Here is a 25,907-nt window from a genome sequence, read left to right as displayed (position 1 = left end):
CTTTACAAGCTCTCTGTTTTATCTTTACAAGCTCAATGTTTTCCTTATTATCTTTACAAGCTCAATGTTTTCCTTATTATCTTTACACGCTCTCTGTTTTCCTTATTATCTTTACAAGCTCAGTGTTTTCCTTATTATCTTTACACGCTCTCTGTTTTCCTTATTGTCTTTACAAGCTCAGTGTTTTCCTTATTATCTTTACAATCTCAATGTTTTCCTTATTGTCTTTACAAGCTCAGTGTTTTCCTTATTATCTTTACAAGCTCAATGTTTTCCTTATTATCTTTACAAGCTCAATGTTTTCCTTATTATCTTTACAAGCTCAGTTTTTTCCTTATTATCTTTACAAGCTCACTGTTTTCCTTATTATCTTTACAAGCTCAGTGTTTTCCTTATTATCTTCACAAGCTCAGTGTTTTCCTTATTATCTTTACAGGCTCTCTGTTTTCCTTATTGTCTTTACAAGCTCAATGTTTTGCTTATTATCTTTACAAGCTCAATGTTTTCCTTATTGTCTTTACAAGCTCAATGTTTTGCTTATTGTCTTTACAAGCTCAATGTTTTGCTTATTATCTTTACAAGCTCAGTGTTTTCCTTATTATCTTTACAAGCTCTCTGTTTTCCTTATTGTCTTTACAAGCTCAATGTTTTGCTTATTGTCTTTACAAGCTCAATGTTTTGCTTATTATCTTTACAAGCTCAGTGTTTTCCTTATTATCTTTACAAGCTCAGTGTTTTCCTTATTATCTTTACAAGCTCTCTGTTTTCCTTATTGTCTTTACAAGCTCAATGTTTTGCTTATTGTCTTTACAAGCTCAATGTTTTCCTTATTATCTTTACAAGCTCAGTGTTTTCCTTATTATCTTTACAAGCTCAGTGTTTTCCTTATTATCTTTACAAGCTCACTGTTTTCCTTATTATCTTTACAAGCTCAGTGTTTTCCTTATTATCTTTACAAGCTCAATGTTTTCCTTATTATCTTTACAAGCTCAGTGTTTTCCTTATCTTTACAAGCTCTCTGTTTTCCTTATTGTCTTTACAAGCTCAATGTTTTGCTTATTATCTTTACAAGCTCAATGTTTTGCTTATTATCTTTACAAGCTCAATGTTTTCCTTATATCTTTACAAGCTCAATGTTTTGCTTATTATCTTTACAAGCTCTCTGTTTTCCTAATTGTCTTTACAAGCTCTCTGTTTTCCTTATTATCTTTACAAGCTCAATGTTTTCCTTATTATCTTTACAAGCTCTCTGTTTTCCTTATTATCTTTACAAGCTCAATGTTTTGCTTATTATCTTTACAAGCTCTCTGTTTTCCTAATTGTCTTTACAAGCTCTCTGTTTTCCTTATTATCTTTACAAGCTCAGTGTTTTCCTTATTATCTTCACAAGCTCAGTGTTTTCCTTATTATCTTTACAAGCTCAGTGTTTTCCTTATTATCTTTACAAGCTCAATGTTTTGCTTATTATCTTTACAAGCTCAATATTTTCCTTATATCTTTACAAGCTCAATGTTTTGCTTATTATCTTTACAAGCTCTCTGTTTTCCTAATTGTCTTTACAAGCTCTCTGTTTTCCTTATTGTCTTTACAAGCTCAATGTTTTGCTTATTATCTTTACAAGCTCAATGTTTTCCTTATATCTTTACAAGCTCAATGTTTTGCTTATTATCTTTACAAGCTCTCTGTTTTCCTAATTGTCTTTACAAGCTCTCTGTTTTCCTTATTATCTTTACAAGCTCAATGTTTTCCTTATTATCTTTACAAGCTCAATGTTTTCCTTATTATCTTTACAAGCTCAATGTTTTGCTTATTATCTTTACAAGCTCAATGTTTTGCTTATTATCGTTACAAGCTCAATGTTTTCCTTATTATCTTTACAAGCTCAATGTTTTCCTTATTATCTTTACAAGCTCAGGGTTTTCCCTATTATCTTTACAAGCTCTCTGTTTTCCTTATTATCTTTACAAGCTCAATGTTTTGCTTATTATCTTTACAAGCTCAATGTTTTCCTTATTATCTTTACAAGCTCAATGTTTTCCTTATTGTCTTTACAAGCTCAATGTTTTGCTTATTATCTTTACAAGCTCAATGTTTTGCTTATTATCTTTACAAGCTCTCTGTTTTCCTTATTAGCTTTACAAGCTCTCTGTTTTCCTTATTATCTTTACAAGCTCTCTGTTTTCCTTATTATCTTTACAAGCTCAATGTTTTCCTTATTATCTTTACAAGCTCTCTGTTTTCCTTATTGTCTTTACAAGCTCAATGTTTTGCTTATTATCTTTACAAGCTCAATGTTTTCCTTATATCTTTACAAGCTCAATGTTTTGCTTATTATCTTTACAAGCTCTCTGTTTTCCTAATTGTCTTTACAAGCTCTCTGTTTTCCTTATTATCTTTACAAGCTCAATGTTTTCCTTATTATCTTTACAAGGTCTCTGTTTTCCTTATTATCTTTACAAGCTCAATGTTTTGCTTATTATCTTTACAAGCTCAATGTTTTGCTTATTATCGTTACAAGCTCAATGTTTTCCTTATTATCTTTACAAGCTCAATGTTGTCCTTATTATCTTTACAAGCTCAGGGTTTTCCCTATTATCTTTACAAGCTCTCTGTTTTCCTTATTATCTTTACAAGCTCAATGTTTTGCTTATTATCTTTACAAGCTCAATGTCTTCCTTATTATCTTTACAAGCTCAATGTTTTCCTTATTGTCTTTACAAGCTCAATGTTTTGCTTATTATCTTTACAAGCTCAATGTTTTGCTTATTATCTTTACAAGCTCTCTGTTTTCCTTATTAGCTTTACAAGCTCTCTGTTTTCCTTATTATCTTTACAAGCTCTCTGTTTTCCTTATTATCTTTACAAGCTCAATGTTTTCCTTATTATCTTTACAAGCTCAATGTTTTCCTTATTATCTTTACACGCTCTCTGTTTTCCTTATTATCTTTACAAGCTCAGTGTTTTCCTTATTATCTTTACAAGCTCTCTTGTTTTCCTTATTGTCTTTACAAGCTCAATGTTTTCCTTATTGTCTTTACAAGCTCAATGTTTTGCTTATTATCTTTACAAGCTCAATGTTTTCCTTATATCTTTACAAGCTCAATGTTTTGCTTATTATCTTTACAAGCTCTCTGTTTTCCTTATTGTCTTTACAAGCTCTCTGTTTTCCTTATTAGCTTTACAAGCTCAATGTTTTCCTTATTATCTTTACAAGCTCAGTGTTTTCCTTATTATCTTTACAAGCTCAATGTTTTGCTTATTATCTTTACAAGCTCAATGTTTTGCTTATTATCTTTACAAGCTCAATGTTTTCCTTATTATCTTTACAAGCTCAATGTTTTCCTTATTATCTTTACAAGCTCAGTGTTTTCCTTATTATCTTTACAAGCTCTCTGTTTTCCTTATTGTCTTTACAAGCTCAATGTTTTGCTTATTATCTTTACAAGCTCAATGTTTTCCTTATTATCTTTACAAGCTCAATGTTTTCCTTATTGTCTTTACAAGCTCAATGTTTTGTTTATTGTCTTTTCAAGCTCAATGTTTTGCTTATTATCTTTACAAGCTCAATGTTTTGCTTATTGTCTTTACAAGCTCAATGTTTTCCTTATTGTCTTTACAAGCTCAATGTTTTGCTTATTATCTTTACAAGCTCAATGTTGTGCTTATTATCTTTACAAGCTCAATGTTTTGCTTATTGTCTTTACAAGCTCTCTGTTTTCCTTATTGTCTTTACAAGCTCAATGTTTTCCTTATTATCTTTACAAGCTCAATGTTTTCCTTATTGTCTTTACAAGCTCAATGTTGTGCTTATTATCTTTACAAGCTCAATGTTTTGCTATTATCCTTACAAGCTCAATGTTTTGCCTATTGTCTTTACAAGCTCAATGTTTTCCTTATTGTCTTTACAAGCTCAATGTTTTGCTTATTATCTTTACAAGCTCAATGTTTTGCTTATTATCTTTACAAGCTCAATGTTTTGCTTATTATCTTTACAAGCTCAGTGTTTTCCTTATTATCTTCACAAACTCACTGTTTTCCTTATTATCTTTACATTTAGAAGTTATAAATACTGTTTGGGGTGTAGTGCAGTAAATATGGTCTCTATATACGCCCGGACCAAGTCAAAATGACTCCAATTTGCCTTATAGCTTGACTTACACAAGCAATCAATGTTATGTTATGTTATTTTGCCTGGGACTGAATTACTGCGTAAGGTTGTCTGTATTTCCCTGGGGGGCAGCCTTCCTTCCATCGAGTGGCCAAATGACTTCCTATCCACGTTACACTGTTTACCGAAGCCACTTCTCTCTTTCTCACTCTCTCACTCTTTCTCACTCTCTATCACTCTTTCTCACTCTCTCTCACTCACTCTCTTTCACCCTCTCACTTCTTTCACCACAGGAATTTGGGGAATTAAGTGCATTTTTCTCCCTCTTTCCCTTTCCGTTCTCTGGGAGAGAGATCTACTCTGACAGCTGTCAGTTCATCTTAGGCCCTGTCCTGCTCTCACCAGCTCGTTCTCTCTCAGCCTCTTCCTCCTCTCACCACTCTTTATCTTACTGTCTCACCAACTCTCTGTCCCTCTTACTCTTCCCGCTCTCGTTCTCGCTTTCCCCCTCTCTCTCCCCTCTTACTCTTTCCTCTCTCTTTCCCTCTTACTCTCCCCCCTCTCTCCTCTCTCTCCCCTCTTACTCTCTCCCTCTTACTCTCCCCCCTCTCTCCCCTCTTACTCTCTCCCTCTTACTCTCTCCCCTCTCACTCTCTCCCCTCCCTCTTACTCTCTCCCCTCCCTCTCCCTTTTACTCTCTCCCTCCTCCCTTTTACTCTCTCCCCCCTCTTACTCTCCCTCCTCTCTCTCCCTTTACTTTCTTCCCTCTCCTCTCTCTCTCCCTCTTACTCTCTTCCCTCGCTCTCCCTTTACTCTCTTCCCTCTCCCTCTTACTCTCTCCCCTCTCTCTGTCTCTGTAGCCCCCCTCCAGTCTAACCCTGTCCCCCTTTCTCTCTCCCTACAGACCACAGTATGGACCTGATAGTGATGGATGTGGCTGTGAATGCTGTGGCGGGGGCTCTGAAGGCCTTTTTTTCTGACCTACCTGGCCCTCTCATCCCCTACACCCTGCACCCAGAGCTGGTGGAGGCAGCCAGTGAGTACTATCCTGTACTGTTAGCTACACATTCTCTGGAGGGCTGACCTGGGTTCAGATAGTATTGTGTCTCTTTCAAATGCTTTTAGCTACGCTTGGTTAAGCTTGCCCAGTGCACAACTCCCAACCGTGGCAGTACAAACCCTGCCCATCTGGCATTCTCAGGCAGGCTCAACAAAATGCTATTGAAAGAAAAAACATCTTATATCAACCCATGTCTGGTCTGTAGAGGCCAGTGTCCTAACTCACTAACTACCAGCTGTGGGGAGGGTTGACACCCAGCGCCTCAGACCTCCCCCTTAAATCACACACAGCAGCTAGAGAAGAGGGGTTCAACCAGTTCTCTATCTCTGTCTCTCTTCTATCTCCCTCTCTCTCCATATCTGTCTATCTCCCCCTCTCTCTCTCTAAAGTACTGCTAAATAGAAGGTATTTTACTCTACAGTGCCCCAGTCTGTCCTTGTCCTGCTCGGTTCATTTCTGTGTTGTTTATTTTACTGTAGGGCTGACCTCATTTAGTCGATTGGTTGATTGTTTAATCAATATGCTGTTGTTCGACCGAGATTTCTTTAGTCAAGCATTATCCCAATTAAAAAAAAGAAAAAAGAATGGTGTACAAGACACCTGTGTGATTGGAGCCTGTCTGAGTGGACTGATCCATTGTGGAGGCCGTGGGGATGGCAACACTAATATCACACTTACATAAGTACTCAGACCCTTTACTTTGTTGAAGCACCTTTGGCAGTGATTACAGCATTGAGTCTTCATGGGTATGAAGCTACAAGCTTGGCACACCTGTATTTGGGGAGTTTCTCCCATTCTTCTCTGCAGATCCTCTCAAGCTCTGTCAGGTTGGATGGGTAGTGTTGCTGCACAGCTATTTTCAGGTCTCTCCAGAGATGTTCGATCGGATTCAAGTCCGGGCTCTGGCTGGGCCACTCAAGGACATTCAGAGATTTGTCCCGAAGACACTCCTGCATTGTCTTGGCTGTGTGCTTAGGGTCGTTGTCTTGTTGGAAGGTGAACCTTCGCCCCAGTCTGAATGCACTGTATATAATGTATATAAATTAGGATTAGCTCTGTCCCCTCCTCCCCCCCATTTGAAAGCTTTTGTCTTTAGTTACACATTTAGTTTGAACAGGCCTTTGTGCCGTTTCCTCCATGCCCCTCATAGTGCCTCTCTTAGTACCAGTCAGTCACCTTTCTCTCTCTGCATGTACACACACTTTTCTCTCTCTGCATGTATACACACTTTTCTCTCTCTGCATGTATACACACTTTTCTCTCTCTGCATGTGTACACACTTTTCTCTCTCTGCATGTATACACACTTTTCTCTCTCTGCATGTACACACACTTTTCTCTCTCTGCATGTACACACACTTTTCTCTCTCTGCATGTATACACACTTTTCTCTCTCTGCATGTGTACACACTTTTCTCTCTCTGCATGTGTACACACTTTTCTCTCTCTGCATGTATACACACTTTTCTCTCTCTGCATGTGTACACACTTTTCTCTCTCTGCATGTACACACACTTTTCTCTCTCTGCATGTACACACACTTTTCTCTCTCTGCATGTATACACACTTTTCTCTCTCTGCATGTGTACACACTTTTCTCTCTCTGCATGTATACACACTTTTCTCTCTCTGCATGTGTACACACTTTTCTCTCTCTGCATGTACACACACTTTTCTCTCTCTGCATGTGTACACACTTTTCTCTCTCTGCATGTGTACACACTTTTCTCTCTCTGCATGTATACACACTTTTCTCTCTCTGCATGTGTACACACTTTTCTCTCTCTGCATGTGTACACACTTTTCTCTCTCTGCATGTATACACACTTTTCTCTCTCTGCATGTATACACACTTTTCTCTCTCTGCATGTATACACACTTTTCTCTCTCTGCATGTGTACACACTTTTCTCTCTCTGCATGTATACACACTTTTCTCTCTCTGCATGTATACACACTTTTCTCTCTCTGCATGTATACACACTTTTCTCTCTCTGCATGTATACACACTTTTCTCTCTCTGCATGTGTACACACTTTTCTCTCTCTGCATGTACACACACTTTTCTCTCTCTGCATGTACACACACTTTTCTCTCTCTGCATGTATACACACTTTTCTCTCTCTGCATATGTACACACTTTTCTCTCTCTGCATGTATACACACTTTTCTCTCTCTGCATGTGTACACACTTTTCTCTCTGCATGTATACACACTTTTCTCTCTCTGCATGTGTACACACTTTTCTCTCTCTGCATGTATACACACTTTTCTCTCTCTGCATGTATACACACTTTTCTCTCTCTGCATGTATACACACTTTTCTCTCTCTGCATGTATACACACTTTTCTCTCTCTGCATGTGTACACACTTTTCTCTCTCTGCATGTACACACACTTTTCTCTCTCTGCATGTACACACACTTTTCTCTCTCTGCATGTATACACACTTTTCTCTCTCTGCATGTGTACACACTTTTCTCTCTCTGCATGTATACACACTTTTCTCTCTCTGCATGTATACACACTTTTCTCTCTCTGCATGTACACACACTTTTCTCTCTGCATGTACACACACTTTTCTCTCTCTGCATGTATACACACTTTTCTCTCTCTGCATATGTACACACTTTTCTCTCTCTGCATGTATACACACTTTTCTCTCTCTGCATGTGTACACACTTTTCTCTCTGCATGTATACACACTTTTCTCTCTCTGCATGTGTACACACTTTTCTCTCTCTGCATGTATACACACTTTTCTCTCTCTGCATGTATACACACTTTTCTCTCTCTGCATGTATACACACTTTTCTCTCTCTGCATGTATACACACTTTTCTCTCTCTGCATGTGTACACACTTTTCTCTCTCTGCATGTACACACACTTTTCTCTCTCTGCATGTACACACACTTTTCTCTCTCTGCATGTATACACACTTTTCTCTCTCTGCATGTGTACACACTTTTCTCTCTCTGCATGTATACACACTTTTCTCTCTCTGCATGTATACACACTTTTCTCTCTCTGCATGTATACACACCTTTCTCTCTCTGCATGTATACCGTAATTTCTGGACTATTAAGCGCACCTGAATATAAGCCGCACCCACTGAATTTTTAAAAAATATGTATTTTGTACATAAATAAGCCGCACGTGTCTATAAGCCGCAGGTGCCTACCGGTACATTGAAACAAATGAACTTTACACAGCCTTTAAACGAAACACGGCTTGTAACAAAAATAAATAGGCTTTTAAACGAAACACGGCTTGTAACAAAAATAAATAGGCTTTAACGAAACACGGCTTGTAACAAAAATAAAAAAAATAGCAGTAAACAGTAGCCTACCAAGAAAGTCATTGGTCACTATCTTCCTCCTCCTGTGCACTGAAACCACTGAAGTCATCTCCTTCGGTGTCGGAGTTGAATAGCCTCAGAATTGCTTCATCCGATGTTGGATCGTTTTCATTGTCGCTCTCGTCACTTTCATCCGGAGGCGAATTCCCCGCTGAGCTCATGCTGCCCTCTTCAACACGCAGCAGTCCAGCCTTTCGAAACCCGTTGATGATAGTGGATCTTTTGACAATGCTCCACGCTGTCAGGACCCACTGGCAGACTTGACCATAAGTTGCTCTTCGCATGCGGCCCGTTTTAGTGAAGGATTTCTCCCCACTTGTCATCCAAGCCTCCCACTGAACACGGAGCGCCACCTTAAATGCACGATTTACACTGATGTCGAGTGGCTGCAAATACTTTGTTGTGCCCCCAGGAATCACAGCTGGAATTGAGTTTGTCCTCTTGATGGCTTCTTTCACAGAATCTGTTATGTGGGCCCTCATGCTGTCCAACACGAGCAATGCCTTGTTCTTGTGAAAGAATCCTCCCGGTCGCTTGCCGTAACACTCCGTATGCCATTCATGCATTAGGCTTTCCGTCATCCATCCTTTCTTGTTGACTTTCACAACAATTCCTCTCGGGAATTTTTCTTTTGGCATCGTCATGCGTTTGAAAATCAACATCGGTGGAAGCTTTTCTCCCGATGCCGTGCAGCTCAGAACACAGGTGAAGTGCGTTTTTTCATGCCCAGTTGTTTTCAGCGTGATGGATGATTCGCCTTTCCTGTTGACAGTCCGAGTGAGAGGCAGGTCAAACGTCAGAGGAACCTCGTCCATATTTATGATGTCGTGCGGGCCGATGGAATGCTCCGCTATCTTTGCATCAGTGAATTTACGGAAGTTTGAAACTTTTTCCTCGTAGTCGGGAGGGAGCTGCTGACACAGACTCGTCCGTACCCTGATGGACAGGCCTTTACGTCTCATAAATCTTAGATGGTCCACCTCTAAAATCCTCAAACTTCATTGCGGTGGCGATTGTTTTGGCTTTCAGTCGGATCTGCACAGTTGAAACACCTCGGCCGTCTGCTCTCTGTGTGTTGACCCAGTCTTCAAGCTCATTTTCTAGTTCGGGCCATCTGCTTTTCTTCCCTCTGAAAGCTTTTGTTGTCTTTCTGCACTGAGTCAGTTGCTCATGCTGCTGTTTCCAACGTCTTATCATCGACTCATTAAGGCCAAGCTCCCGTGCAGCAGCTCTATTTCCTTTTCCAACAGCCAGATCGATCGCCTTCAACTTGAAAGCTGCATCATATGCATTTCTCCGTGTCTTTGCCATGATGAGGGTGACAAAATGACTACCGTAATCAGAATGATGGGAAGTTTGAGCGCGCTCGATTTACGTCACATTATGTGACGGTGCTCAGTTTTTTGGCGGCATGAATTTGTGAAAGCGGGAAAAATCCATAAATTAGCCGCGTCATTGTATAAAGCGCGAGGTTCATAGCGTGGGAAAAAAGTAGCGGCTTATAGTCCGGAAATTACGGTACACACTTTTCTCTCTCTGCATGTATACACACTTTTCTCTCTCTGCATGTATACACACTTTTCTCTCTCTGCATGTATACACACTTTTCTCTCTCTGCATGTATACACACCTTTCTCTCTCTGCATGTATACACACCTTTCTCTCTCTGCATGTATACACACTTTTCTCTCTCTGCATGTATACACACTTTTCTCTCTCTGCATGTATACACACTTTTCTCTCTCTGCATGTATACACACTTTTCTCTCTCTGCATGTATACACACTTTTCTCTCTCTGCATGTATACATACTTTTCTCTCTGCATGTATACACACTTTTCTCTCTCTGCATGTACACACACTTTTCTCTCTCTGCATGTGTACACACTTTTCTCTCTCTGCATGTATACACACTTTTCTCTCTGTATGTATACACACTTCTCTCTGTATGTATACACACTTTTCTCTCTGTATGTATACACACTTCTCTCTGTATGTATACACACTTTTCTCTCTGTATGTATACACACTTCTCTCTCTCTGCATGTATACACACTTCTCTCTGTATGTATACACACTTTCCTCTCTCTCTCTCTCTGTATGTATACACACTTCTCTCTCTGCATGTATACACACTCTCTATGTATACACACTTCTCTCTCTGCATGTATACACACTCTCTGTATGTATACACACTTCTCTCTCTGCATGTATACAGACTTTTCTCTTTCTGTATGTATACACACTTTTCTCTCTCTGTATGTATACACACTTCTCTCTGTATGTATACACACTTCTCTCTGTATGTATACACACTTCTCTCTGCATGTATACACACTTCTCTCTCTGTATGTATACACACTTCTCTCTCTCTCTCTCTCTCTGTATGTATATACACTTTTCTCTCTTTTTCTGTATGTATCCACACCTCTCTCTCTCTCTCTCTGTATGTATCCACACTTCTCTCTCTCTCTCTCTCTCTCTGTATGTATCCACACTTCTCTCTCTCTCTGTATGTATCCACACTTCTCTCTCTCTCTCTGTATGTATCCACACTTCTCTCTGTCTCTGTATGTATACACACTTCTCTCTTTTTCTGTATGTATACACACCTCTCTCTCTCTGTATGTATACACACTTCTCTCTCTCTGTATGTATACACACTTCTCTCTCTTTGTATGTACAGTTGTGGCCAAAAGTTTTGAGAATGACACAAATATACATTTTCACAAAGTCTGCTGCCTCATTGTCTTTAGATATTTTTGTCAGATGTTACTATGGAATACTGAAGTTTAATTACAAGCATTTCATAAATGTCAAAGGCTTTTATTGACAATTTTTAAGTTGATGCAAAGAGTCAATATTTGCAGTGTTGACCCTTCTTTTTCAAGACCTCTGCAATCCGCCCCGGCATGCTGTCAATTAACTTCTGGGCCACATCCTGACTGATGGCAGCCCATTCTTGCATAATCAATGCTTGGAGTTTGTCAGAATTTGTGGGTTTTTGTTTGTCCACCCGCCTCTTGAGGATTGACCACAAGTTCTCAGTGGGATTAAGGTTTGGGGAGTTTCCTGGCCATGGACCCAAAATATTGATGTTTAGTTCCCTGAGCCACTTAGTTATCACTTTTGCCTTATGGCAAGGTGCTCCATCATACTGGAAAAGGCATTGTTCATCACCAAACCTGGATGGTTGGGAGAAGTTGCTCTCGGAGGATGTGTTGGTACCATTCTTTATTCATGGCTGTGTTTAGGCAAAATTGTGAGTGAGCCCACTCCCTTGGCTGAGAAGCAACCCCACACATGAATGGTCTCAGGATGCTTTACTGTTGGCATGACACAGGACTGATGGTAGCGCTCACCATGTCTTCTCCGGACAAGCTTTTTTCCGGATGGCCCAAACAATCGGAAAGGGGATTCATCAGAGAAAATGACTACCCCAGTCCTCAGCAGTCCAATCCCTGTACCTTTTGCAGAATATCAGTCTGTCCCTGATGTTTTTCCTGGAGAGAAGTGGCTTCTTTGCTGCCCTTCTTGACACCAGGCCATCCTCCAAAAGTCTTCGCCTCACTGTGCGTGCAGATGCACTCACACCTGCCTGCTGCCATTCCTGAGCAAGCTCTGTACTGTTGATGCCCTGATCCCGCAGCTGAATCAACTTTAGGAGACGGTCCTGGTGCTTGCTGGACTTTCTTGGGCGCCCTGAAGCCTTCTTCACAACAATTGAACCGCTCTCCTTGAAGTTCTTGATGATCCGATAAATGGTTGATTTAGGTGCAATTTTACTGGCAGCAATATCCTTGCCTGTGAAGCCCTTTTTGTGCAAAGCACGGATGACGGCACGTGTTTCCTTGCAGGTAACCATGGTTGACAGAGGAAGAACAATGATTCCAAGCACCAACTTCCTTTTGAAGCTTCCAGTCTGATATTCGAACTCAATCAGCATGACAGAGTGATCTCCAGCCTTGTCCTCGTCAACACTCACACCTGTGTTAACGAGAGAATCGCTGAGATGATGTCAGCTGGTCCTTTTGTGGCAGGGCTGAAATGCAGTGGAAATTTTTTTGGGGATTCAGTTCAATTGCATGGCAAAGAGGGACTTTGCAATTAATTGCAATTCATCTGATCACTCTTCATAATATTCTGGAGTATATGCAAATTGCCATCATACAAACTGAGGCAGCAGACTTTGTGAAAATTAATATTTGTGTCATTCTCAAAACTTTTGGCCACGACTGTATACACACTGCTCTCTGTGTTTTTGCTGTAGAACTGCAAGCCTGCATTAACATTCTAACCCCAGTTAGAATTAACACCTCTAAGTCACATCACACTCGGTTTACAGTCGTCTTCCTGAAAGACAAATTCCTGCCCAAGGATGCCAAACGATTTTCATGCATCTGCATCTTTTCCCCCTGTCTGCCTGGCTCGCTGTGTCCCAAATGGCACCCTTTCCCCTATATAGTGCACTACTTTTTACCAGGGCCCATAGGATAGTCAATATATAAGGAATAGGGTGCCATTTGGGACACAACATGTGTGTTTAATTTTTATATATATTTTTTTTTCGCCCCAATTTCGTGGTATCCAATTGGTAGTTACGGTCTTGTCTCATCGCTGCAACTCCCGTACGGACTCGGGAGAGGTGAAGGTCGACAGCCGTGCATCCTCCGAAACACAACCTAACCAAGCCGCACTGCTTCTTGACACCCGGAAGCCAGCCGCACCAATGTGTCGGAGGAAACACCTGGCGACCGTGTCAGCGTGCACTGCGCCCGGCCCGCCACAGGAGTCGCTAGAGCGTGATTGTACAAGGACATCCCTGCCGACCTAACCCGGACGACGCTGGGCCAGTTGTGCGCCGCCCCATGGGACTCCCGGTCGCTGGAGGCCCCAGCATGTGTGGTTCTGTATGATCTCCGAGCTGGAGTCATGTGATCCTGGATCAGTGTTGAAACCAACCCGGCTGTCGGCCTCCTCTCTGGCTCACTGCTGCAGATTAATGTCCCAGAAATAGGCCTCCATCTACTGTCCCCTGGATGGAGGGAAGGAAGGAAAGAGACAGAGCGGGAGATGGGTGGAGGAAGAGAGAGAGCCCTGGAGCTTGTCTCTAAGAGTTTGGAGCAGCTCTGTAGAAATGATCATTCTGCAAGTAGCATAATGTGGAGGTGTTTGGACTAGAGGTCGACCGATTATGATTTTTCAATGCCGATACCGATTATTGGAGGACAAAAAAAGCCGATACCGATTAATCGGCCGATTTTATTAAAAAAATATATATATTTTTAAATATATATATGTATATATATATATATATCATACACACACACACACACATTTTTGTAATGACAATTGCAACAATACTGAATGAACAATGAACACTTTTATTTTAACTTAATATAATACATAAATACACACACGCACACAGCTCTGAAGTGACAATGATACTGAAGAGTCTGCTTAGGAGACAAATACTCTCAACTGTTTGAATAAAAATAGAGTTTAAGTTACCTGTGATGAATGTTGAAAACAAAAACTTTAATTTCTATATGCAGGAAATCCTATTTTAATAATGGGCATGGTAAGAATTGACAACCAAAGTGCGAGTCATAATTCCCATGACAACTAGCAAAATCTGAAAAGCGGTTCCTTCATTTATTCCATAGGATATTTTTAGATTCACTTAAAATAAGGTCTGTGTTTCGTGTAGGCTTACATCACCGTGCCAATTTTATAACTGTGTAGATATCCATAGGACAAGGTAACTCTGATCAATATTGGCAAATTATAAGCGAAGATAAAAAAAATTGTAGAGTAGATTTATGAAAATATGTTGACAAACGTTACCTTATCCTAGTGAGATTTACACGGGTATCAAAACGTCGAGGCGGTTTAAGCCTGCACGAAACACAGACCTTATTTGAAGTAGATCAAGACATTCTCTATGGAAGACATGAACGGTAAAATAACGAAGGAACCCCTTTCAAATTCAGCCGCAAGTTATCACAGGAATTATAACGCGTCGACTATTTCTCTCTAAACCATATACCTTTGACTAATCCAGAAACTATCACCTCGAAAACAAAACGTTTATTCCGTTCCGTATTTTATCTAACGAGTCTAAATATTCCTGTTACATTGCACAACCTTCAATGTTGTCATAATTACGTAAAGTTCTGGCAAATTAGTTCGCAAAGAGCCAGGCTGCCCAAACTGTTGCATATACCCTGACTCTGCGTGCAATGAACGCAAGAGAAATGACACAATTTCACCTGGTTAATATTGCCTGCTAACCTGGATTTCTTTTAGCTAAATATGCAGGTTTAAAAATATATACTTGTGTATTGATTTTAAGAAAGGCATTGATGTTTATGGTTAAGTACACATTGGAGCAATGACAGTCATTGATTGATTGTTTTTTATAAGATAAGTTTAATGCTAGCTAGCAACTTGCCTTAGCTTACTGCATTCGCTAACAGGCAGGCTCCTCGTGGAGTGCAATGTAATCAATGCAAGATTGGATCCCCCGAGCTGACAAGGTTAAAAATCTGTCGTTCTGCCTCGTTCCTAGGCCGTCATTGAAAATAAGAATGTGTTCTTAATTGACTTGCCTAGTTAAATAAAGATTAAATAAAGGTGTTAAAAAAATAATTAAAAAAATAAAAATACAAAAACGGCAAATCGGCGCCCAAAAATACAGATTTCCGATTGTTATTATTATTGTTATTGAAATCGGCCCCGATTAATCGGTCGACCTCTAGTTTGGACTAGGACCTCCAAGTCTCAGACTGCGTCCCAAATACAACCCTATTCCCTATGGAGTGTAGTACTTTGGTCAAAAGTAGTGCACTATAAAGGAAATAGGTTGCCATCTGGGATGCAGCGTTGGTCTCAGGCCCTGGCCAGCCTCTGGGACACATAACACAAACACTCATATTCCTCTCATGACGCTCTAACTATTGATTAGCCCAGTAGTCTCGGACGGTTGACCTCCACAATAGCACTTTGGTCAGAGTTAATTGGCAGGCTGTGATTGGTCTAATATTAGATGATATGTTAAATGCCTTGACAGAGTTGACGTCCTAATACATGGTTTGTCCCTACATCTCGTATTACTTGGCAATCTTACGTGGAGTTAGGCCTACTCATCCAACACAGGAGTGCATATTGATGCTGTTATTAATTGGAGAAAGAGTGACAAGAAAATCACTATGAGACATTGCGCCCCCAGATTATACCGACAGCCCCAATCTGGGGGTCCGGCTCATGGACTATGTATTTTGGTATGTAGTACTGTCAACGTAGTGGGCTGGTGTTGTATCTGCTGAAGGTCTAGCTAGTGTTTGAATGTGTTTCTTGTGTGGGAGGTCATTGGCAGCCCGGTCGGCTTCGTGATACTCCTTTCATTTTTTCTTCTACTCCCAAGGGAAGGAATGAGTAAAAACTCTGTTCTCCTCCTCCTCCTTTCAGAAATTGTGGACCACATAGAAAGACTCCAAGTGCTGAAAGAAATAGTAAGGAATTTCCCTGCAGTGAACTACAAGGTGTTTAAATACGTCATCACTCACCTGAACAGGTAAGAGACAACCCTGTGACCCTAGATCAGAAACAGTCTCAGGCCTTCAGCTGACTGATACTGGGTGCAATTTGAAGTATGTCTGAAGTAAGCTGCAAAGTATACATGATGTTTGTTATGTGACAATAGTCATGGAAACAAGCATGTCATACAGTCGTGTAGTTGGACCGGGTCGTGTTCAGTAGGGAGAAAACGTAGTGATACGTGGAGATGCTACATAAACATAATTCCGTTTTCTGTTGTGATATACACCGAGTATACAAACATTACAAGCACCTGCTCTTTCCATGACAGAGACTGACCAGGGAAAAGCTTTGATCCCTTATTGAGGTCACTTGTTAACTTCTTACGGCTGAAATCCCGCTAACGGGATCGAGATGACAACAGCCAGTGGAAGTGCAGGGCGCCAAATTCAAACAACAGAAATCTCATAATTAAAATTCCTCAAACATACAAGTATTTTACACCATTTTAAAGATAAACTTGTTGTTAATCCCACCACAGTGTCCGATTTCAAAAAGGCTTTACGATGAAAGCACACCAAACGATTATGTTAGGTCAGTAACTAGTCACAGAAAAACACAGCCATTTTTCCAGCCAAAGAGAGGAGTCACCAAAAGCAGAAATAGAGATAAAATTAATCACTAACCTTTGATGGTCTTCATCAGATGACACTCATAGGACTTCATGTTACACAATACATGTATGTTTTGTTTGATAAAGTTCATATTTATATCCAAAAATCTCAGTTTACATTGGCGCATTATGTTCAGTAATGTTTTGCTCCCATAACATCCGGTGATTTTACAGAGAGCCACATCAATTTACAGAAATACTCATCATAAATGTTGATGAAAATACATGGAATTATAGATCCACTTCTCAATGCAACCGCTGTGTCAGATTTCAAAAAAACTTTACGGAAAAAGCACACCATGCAATAATCTGAGTACGGCGCTCAGACATAAAAGTCAACAGAGTCAACAGAAGTCAGAAATAGCATTATAAATATTCACTTACCTTTGATGATCTTCATCAGAATGCACACCCAGGAATCCCAGTTCCACAATAAATGTTTGTTTTGTTCGATAAAGTCCATCATTTATGTCCAAATACCTCCTTTTTGTTCGCGCGTTTAGGTCACAAATCCAAACTCAGGAGGCGCGAGCACTAGGTCCTGACGAAAAGTCAAAAAGTTCCATTACTGTTCGTAGAAACATATCAAACGATGTATAGAATCAATCTTTAGGATGTTTTTAACATAAATCTTCAATAATGTTTCAACCGGAGAATTCCTTTCTCTTTAGAAATGCAATGGAACGCAGCTAACTCTCACGGGTGCGCGCGAGACTGAGCTCATGGCACTCTGCCAGACCTCTGGTTGAAACAGCTCTCATTCTCTCCCCCTTCACAGTAGAAGCCTGCAACAGGTTCTACAGACTGTTGACATCTAGTGGAAGCCTTCGGAAGTGCAATCGGACCAAATTTACACTATCTTGGATAGGCAAAGAGTTGAAAATCTACAAACCTCAGATTTCCCACTTCCTGGTTGGATTTCTTCTCAGGTTTTTGCCTGCCATATGAGTTCTGTTATACTCACAGACATCATTCAAACAGTTTTAGAAACTTCAGAGTGTTTTCTATCCAAATCTACTAATAATATGCATATCTTAGCTTCTGGGTCTGAGTAGCAGGCAGTTTACTCTGGGCACCTTATTCATCCAAGCTACTCAATACTGCCTCCCAGCCATAAGAAGTTAAATCCACTTCAATCAGTGCAGATGAAGGGGAGGAGACAGGTTAAAGAAGGATTTTTAAGCCTTAAGACAATTGAGACGAGGGTGAATGGGCAAGACAAAATATTTAAGTGCCTTTGAACAGGGTATGGTAGTAGGTGCCAGGCACACCGGTTTGTGTCAAAAAACGCAATGCTGCTGGGTTTTTCATGCTCAACAGTTTCCTGTGTGTATCAAGAATGCAACTCAATATTAGGAAGGTATATTTAGTGTAGAGCTACTGTTCTGGAGACCAGAGTTATCTGCAATCCCCTCTAATTGAGTACCTGATTCTTTATTTTTTAAATAAAGTACAAAATAAGTATGGTTGGAATAAATCAGTGAAATTGTGTGTTTTCCCAGGGTGAGCCAGCAGAGTAAGACCACCCTGATGACGGCCGACAATCTATCCATCTGCTTCTGGCCCACGCTGATGCGTCCCGACTTTGAGAACAAGGACACACTCTCCACCACCAAGCTCAACCAGTCTGTCATCGAGTCCTTCATCCAGCAGAGCCACTACTTCTTCTACGGCGGAGACATCCAGGAGAGCTCCAGCACCGAGAGCACCCCACCACCCCACCACTGTCACAGCATGGTGGAGGCCCTGAGGCCCCTGCAGCTGCCCCCTCCTCTTCAGCCCCAGCAGATCCAGCACAGTATGTCCCTGCAGCCTGAACCACTCATATAGACCCCCCCACCCATCCCCCCAAGCCCCAGGATTGGAGGACCCAGGTGGGGTAGGTATAAGGCTGGGCTGGTGGGGGGACATAGGGGGATGTGATGTGTCCTCCTTTCCCTTCCCTTTGGAGTCCCTCTGACTGCAAAACAAAACAACAACATTACTAAATGATCAACTTTGTTCTCTGCTCCCCTTTCTGGGCGACTGACTGGATTCAGGGGTGACTGACTCATCGAGCTATCCACCAGGAGCAAAAAACATTCAGTGCTGTACAGTAATACACAGTAATAAAGATGCTGTATGCCTCCAGCAGAGGGACAAAAACATGCGATGCAAAAATGATTTGCTAAATTCTACAACACCTTGCAAAATATAAGGAAAATATATTTATACTAGTTGTGCTTTGTTTTTTTAAACCCTTTATTCATTCAAGTGAACTTGACGTTAGATGATGCACCATCTGTTATGATACTTCTACCAGCGTAGATATTCTTCTGCTTGTTTATTTTTCTATGATTTGGCGATGATGATGATGATGATGATGGATTCTTGTATTTTTACCAGTATGATTTACATTTTTATCTGAATGGTTTGAGGGTCAGAAAGACAGTGAACGTTGGCAGGCTTTGTCTCTCTACCTGCTCCCAATGCCTCGCACTGTTTGGGAGGGAGGGGACTCTACGTGAAAGACTGATGCTGTACTGCACCAGACCGGGACATAAGACAGACAGACAGACTGGCCTTCTATCTCCTATTGGAGCAGAACTCATGCAATTCCTGAAGCTTATGAAGGAAGCATCCCACTACTAGAACCCTGCTGGCACATCTCTGTGTTAACTCTGAAATGAACGCATTGCAAAGCAGTCTCAGTCTCTCTTGTTTTGTTTTGTTCAACTTTGTTTTGTTTAATTGATGAAATGTCTTGGCGGTGGTGATACTCACCAATAAGAGACCTTTGTGTTCTTCTGTTTGTTCAACTAAATTTGCATGTATTTTTTTGCCTCCAAAAAATGAACAATAAAAAAAAAAGACTGAAATTACAACTCAATATTAACCGCTTTCATTCAGGTGATATTTTTTTATCTAACTTGATTGAGGGAACATTGAAACAGGGCTGAAATTGTATCTATTGTTCATTCATTATTTTTGCCATGCAAGTTAACTCTTAATATCATATTTTGGTTATCTGTCTAATTGTTTCCCTTAAATAGAGGGGGTGAAATTATATATATATATACACACACATATATATATACACACACATATATATATACACACACATATATATATACACACACATATATATATATACACACATATATATATATACACATATATATATATACACACATATATATATATACACACATATATATATATACACATATATATATATACACATATATATATATACATATATATATATATATATATATATATATATATCAGCAGATAAGATTGCTGATATAGCAAAATACCATGGGGTACTGAAATTCTGTATAATCTTGTAAAACCTACTATAATCAGATTTATTTGTGGTATGATGTACAAAAATGTTTGGGCTAGATTAATTGACTGTGTACTTAATGCCATTCATCTTATGAATAAAGAACCATTGCTTCTTTGTAAATGGTACGGAATTTTGTTTTGCTGTAAGTAAAAGATGCTGCTTAGAATGTTCTGGAAAGGAAAAGTGTAAGTAGAGGGAGAGAGGAGCTTGGTGGGATGAAGGGGGAAACAGATTGACAGATCAAAGACATTTCTGTGACTTAAGGCTGTGACTTAAATGGCACCCTATTCCCTACGTAGTTCACTACATTTCACCAGAGCCCTATGGATCCTGTTCAAAAGAAGTGCACTATATAGGGAATAGGATGCCATTTCAGACAACCTATTATTGCTATTCTCTATAGAGACACTCCAGATAATGTGGTGGAAGGGGAGAAAGGAGTGTGCAGCTGCTAGATAGAATATACCTTTTGTGTAGTTTCAATAAAACACAACCGTATTTTATTCATAAGATCTGCCTCATTCAAGCCGGTGTACAAACTCTTAAGATTTTAACATCTGCTATGTATTATAGTAAATAAATGATTTTGAGAAAGAAAGAAAAAAAATCGAGAGTTTGGTTTACTCAAATTGTTCATAATAAAGTTTTTTTTAATTTCTCCAAGCTTGAGTCTAAATGGTGTTGAAATATGCTCTCGTTTCTTATACAGCTGGGAATATGATTACAGGGTTTGGTCATTGTTTGACTGCATTGATATCAGTGGAGGCTGGTGGGAGGAGCAATATGAGGATAGGCTCATTGCAATGGCTGGAATGGAATTAATGGAATGGTATCAAACACATGAAACATATGGAAACATGTTTGATTCTTCATACCATCCCAGTCATTACAATGAGCCTGTCCTCCTATAGCTCCTCCCAGCAGCCTCCTCTGATTGACATGGTGTAGTATGAAAGTAAAAGAGTAGCTGAAGAGCAATGCAACACAATCAACATTTCATGTGACAGGACTAGAATCTATTTGTCACATTAATTAATTATTTAAGCTCATATCGGCTTGAAACCTAAATTGCAGGATCTGTAGTAGTTTCGAGAACAGTTTGTTCAATTTAATTAATTCGATGTCCCAGTCACACAACCCGCCTCAGGCGAGAAGTGGTGAAAGTGCACCACCTGGTGGGGAAACATGTCCTAGCCGCAACATGAAAATGTATTACAGCCTGGCCTGTTCATGTTGTAGAATGTTTTTTTATTTTCTTTCTGTTTTTTTTGTTCAAAATGTGTAATGATATTTGCACAGACATATAATATATTGTTTAAATGTCTGTATTTCAATAGAATTGTCCTAAAAAATATGCACCAAAAGGAAAAGTCTAGTGCTATCTGGAACGTTTGAACCCTGCCCTAACCTTAATTAAACCATTAGATTAGATAAACCACTTCAATTCAGTGACGTCAGAGTTGGGACGTCACAAGGATCCCGCATAGCAAGGACAAAAATAAAAATACTCTAATATAACATCTGTTGTAGACTTGTCTTTCCTTCTGATAAACATATGGAATGGTAATTTGTCGGAAAGTCGGAGTCCAGTCAGAGGATACTCAGGTACAGGTAAAGATGGTTGATACAAAAGGTTACAATTAGCCTTAGGGGAATACAATGCAACTAGACATATTTCATCAACACTATCAAAATCAACTCCAGTTTTGAAATATACACCATGAACGACAAGCAGGATAATGGAAGCTTCTCTGCCGTCCACCATGATATTCCTTGACGATAGCACACGTACGCCATCTTCTGTATAGGCCTGGTAGTGCCCCATTAGGGTAGAAAAGCATCCCGTTGTGCAGATGACAATTCAACCTAATTTCATTAATTCAACCAGTATGCCCAGTGGGTTGATGCTTTTGGGATGAATAGAATATAATATAAAATACAAGGAGAGTAGACTAAAATAGATGTGATGATATTGCAATGAGTTAAACGTTTTACTTTTTGAAACTATTTGTCAATTATCACAGAATATGGTATTGTACAAAGTAATCCCACCTACATTAGCAAGGAGATACCAGACAATAACTAATTTTAATATATTTTATATTTGAGACTCTTCATAGTAGCAACCCTTTGCCAAACAGCTTTGCACACTCTTGGCATTCTCTCAACCAGCTTCATAAGGTAGTCACCTGGAATGCATTTCAATTAACAGGTTGCCTTGTTAAAAATTAATTTGTGGAATTTCTTTCCTTCTTAATGAGTTTCAGCCAATCAGTTGTGTTGTGACAAGGTCGGGATGGTATATAGAAGATAGCCCTATTTGGTAAAAGACCAAGTCCATATTATGGCAAGAACAGCACAAATAAGCAGAGAAACGATAGTCCATCATTACTTTAAGACATGAAGGTCAGTCAATCCAGAAAGTAAGAACTTTGAACGTTTCTTCAAGTGCAGTCGCAAAAACCATCAAGCGCTATGATGAAACTGGCTCTCTTGAGGACCGCCACAGGAAAGGAAGACCCAGAGTTACCTCTGCTGCACAGGATAAGTTCATTAGAGTTACCAGCCTCAGATTGCAGCCTAAATAAATGCTTCACGCAATTCAAGTAACAGACACATCTGAACATCAACTGTTCAGAGGAGACTGCATAAATCAGGCCTTCAGTAGAAGAGACTTGCTTGGGCCAAGAAACACAAGCAATGGACATTAGACACGTGGAAATCTGTCCTTTGGTCTGATGAGTCCAAATGTAACATTTTTGGTTCCAACCGCTGTGTCTTTGTGAGACGCAGAGTAGGTGAACAGATGATCGCCTCATGTGTGAACACCACGTGAAGCATGGAGGTGGTGTGATGGTGCTTTGCTGGTGACACTGTAGGTGATTTTTTTAGAATTCAAGGCACACATGGCTACCACAGCATTCTGCAGCAATACGCCACCCCATCTGGTTTGCGCTTAGTGGGACTATAATTTGTTTTTCTGCAGGACAATGACACAACACACCTCCAGGCTGTGTAAGGGCTATTTGACCAAGAAGGAGAGTGATGGAGTGCTGCATCAGATGACCTGGCCTCCACAATCACCCAACCTCAACCCAATTGAGACGGTTTGGGATGAATTGGACCACAGAGTGAATGAAAAGCAGCCAACAAGTGCTCAGCATGTGGGAACTCCAGGGGAAGCTGGTTGAGAGAATGCCAGGAGTGTGCAAAACTGTCACGGCAAAGGGTGGCTACTTTGAAGAATCTAAAATATATTTTGATTTGTTTAACACTTTTTTGGTTGCTACATGATTCTATGTGTGTTATTTCATAGTTTATTCTACAATGTAGAAAATAGTAAAAAATAAAGAAAAACCCTTGTGACTGGTACTGTGTGTGTGTGTGTGTGTGTGTATTTATAATTGAAAAAAGATATAAACTCAAAGTGTTGGTACCATGTTCCATGAGCTGAAATAAATGTTTCTCACAAATTTGTTTAAATCCCAGTTAGTGAGCATTTCTCCTTCGCCAATATAATCCATCCACCTGACAGGTGTGGCATATCAAGAAGCTGATTAAACAGCATGATCATTACACAGGTGCACCTTGTGCTGGGGACAATAAGAGGCCACTAAAATGTGCAAATTTGTCACAACCCAATGCCACAGATGTGAGGGAGCGTGCAATTGTCATGACTGCAGAAATGTTCACCAGAACGGTTGCCAGAGAATTCAATGTTTATTTCTCTACCATAAGCCACCAATGTCATTTTAGAGAATTTGGCAGTACGTCCAACCGGCCTCACAACCGCAGACCACGCCAGCCCAGGACCTCCATATCAGGCTTCTTCACCTGCGGGATCATCCGAGACCAGCCACCCGAACAGCTGATGAAACAGGAGTATTTCTGTCTGTAATAAAGCCCTTTTGTGGGGAAAAACTCATTCTGATTGGCTGAGCCTGGCTCCCCAGTGGGTGGGCCTTGCTCCCAAGGGCGGTGGTCCTGGGAAGGCATCGGCTCACCATGGCTGCGTCCCTGCCCAGTCATGTTAAATCCATAGATTAGGGCCAAATTAATTAATTTTTATTGATTGATTTCCTTATAACTCAGTAAAATCCCCATTACTCTCGGGGTGATAACCGGAGGTCAAGCTGACCGAGACCCCCAGACGTTCCATAAACGCCCTCCACACTCGGGACGTGAACTGGGAACCCCGATCAGAGACGATGTCCTCTGTGAACCCCGATCAGAAGACGTGGGTAAATAGGGCCTCCGCAGTCTGTAGGGCCGTAGGGAGACCGGGCAACGGGAGGAGACGGCAGGACTTAGAAAACCGATCCACAACAACCAGGACCGTGGTGTTCCCCTGAGACGGGGGAAGATCGGTAAGGAAATCCACCGACAGGTGAGACCACGGCCGTTGTGGAACGGGGAGGGGTTGTAACTTCCCTCTAGGAAGGTGCCTAGGAGCCTTACTCTGGACGCACACCGAACAGGAAGAGACATAGAATCTCACGTCCCTAACTAAGGTGGGCCACCAGTACTTCCCCCTAAGACCCCGCACTGTCCTCGCCACACCAGGATGACCCGAAGAGGGTAGTGTGTGAGCCCACCGAATCAATTGATCACGAACACCAAGCGGCACGTACTTGCGACCTGTAGGACATTGTGGAGGCGCAGGTTCCACCCCTAACGCCCGCTCAATGTCCGCGTCCACCTCCCATACCACCGGTGCCACCAGCCTAGAGGCTGGAAGGATGGGAGTAGGATCGATGGGCCGATCCTCTGTGTAATAGAGACGGGACAGCGCGTCAGCCTTCGTGTTCAGGGAACCTGGTCTATACGAGATTGTGAACCTAAATCGGGTGAAGAACATGGCCCACCTTGCCTGACGCGGATTCAGTCTCCTCACTGCCCGGATATACTCCAGATTCTGGTGGTCAGTCCAGATGAAAAAGGGGTGCCTAGCCCCCTCAAGCCAGTGTCTCCACACCTTCAGGGCCTTTACCACAGCTAACAACTCCCGGTCCCCCACATCAAGAAAGCGCAGGGGCGGAGTGTCGGTGGCGTACCCGAGCGCTGTGATAGCACGGCACCCACCCCAGCCTCAGACGTGTCCACCTCCACTATGAACGCTAAAGAGGGGTCCGGATGCGCCAACACAGGCGCATCAGTGAACAGCCCTTCAACCGATTGAAGGCTCTGTCAGCCTCTGCCGACCACCGTAAACGCACCGGCCCCCCCTTCAGCAGTGAGGTAATGGGGGCCGCTACCTGGCCAAAACCCCGGATAAACCTCCGGTGGTAATTGGCAAACCCTAAAAACTGCTGCACCTCCTTCACCGTGGTTGGAGTCGGCCAATTACGCACGGCCTTAATGCGGTCACACTCCATCACCACCCCCATCACCACCCCGAGGTGGAAATGCGATAACCCAGGAAAGAGACGGCTAGTTTGGAGAACACACACTTCTCAGCCTTGACATATAGGTCATGCTCCAGCAGTCTACCAAGCACCTTGCGCACCAGAGACACATGCGCGGCGCGTGTAGCAGAATAGATCAGGATATCATCGATATATACAACCATTCCCTGCCCGTGCAGGTCCCTGAAATAAATCTCGTCTACAAAGGATTGAAAGACGGCTGGAGCATTCTTTAACCCATACGGCATGACGAGGTACTCATAATGGCCCGATGTGGTACTAAACACGGTTTTCCACTCGTAGTTTCGTGAAAAGTAGCGGGTAACTAAACCCCACTGTGAAGGAATTGAGACCTCTATAATCAATGCACGGACGCAGACCTCCCTCCTTTTTCTTCACGAAAAAGAAACTCGAGGAGACGGGTGAAATGGAGG

The 25,907-nt window shown here is 41.2% G+C and overlaps 1 protein-coding gene across 1 annotated transcript in view; it reads left to right on the top strand.

The window, feature by feature from the left end:
• LOC120022990 (rho GTPase-activating protein 5-like) overlaps positions 1-19,606 on the top strand; it is a 72,860-nt gene extending 53,254 nt beyond the window's left edge. The window contains exons 5-7 of the mRNA XM_038966941.1: positions 5,013-5,144; positions 15,996-16,101; positions 18,240-19,606. Of these exons, the coding sequence (XP_038822869.1) occupies positions 5,013-5,144; positions 15,996-16,101; positions 18,240-18,567 (566 nt within the window). The 3' untranslated portion in view covers positions 18,568-19,606. The remainder of the gene's footprint in view (positions 1-5,012; positions 5,145-15,995; positions 16,102-18,239) is intronic.
• Positions 19,607-25,907: the final 6,301 nt, after the last annotated feature.

This window comes from Salvelinus namaycush, chromosome 28 (assembly GCF_016432855.1).
Source record: "Salvelinus namaycush isolate Seneca chromosome 28, SaNama_1.0, whole genome shotgun sequence".
NCBI classification, from domain to species: Eukaryota; Metazoa; Chordata; class Actinopteri; order Salmoniformes; family Salmonidae; genus Salvelinus; species Salvelinus namaycush.
The sequence above is the reverse complement of the archived record's forward strand: the minus strand, read 5'-3'. Positions and strand labels throughout refer to the sequence as shown.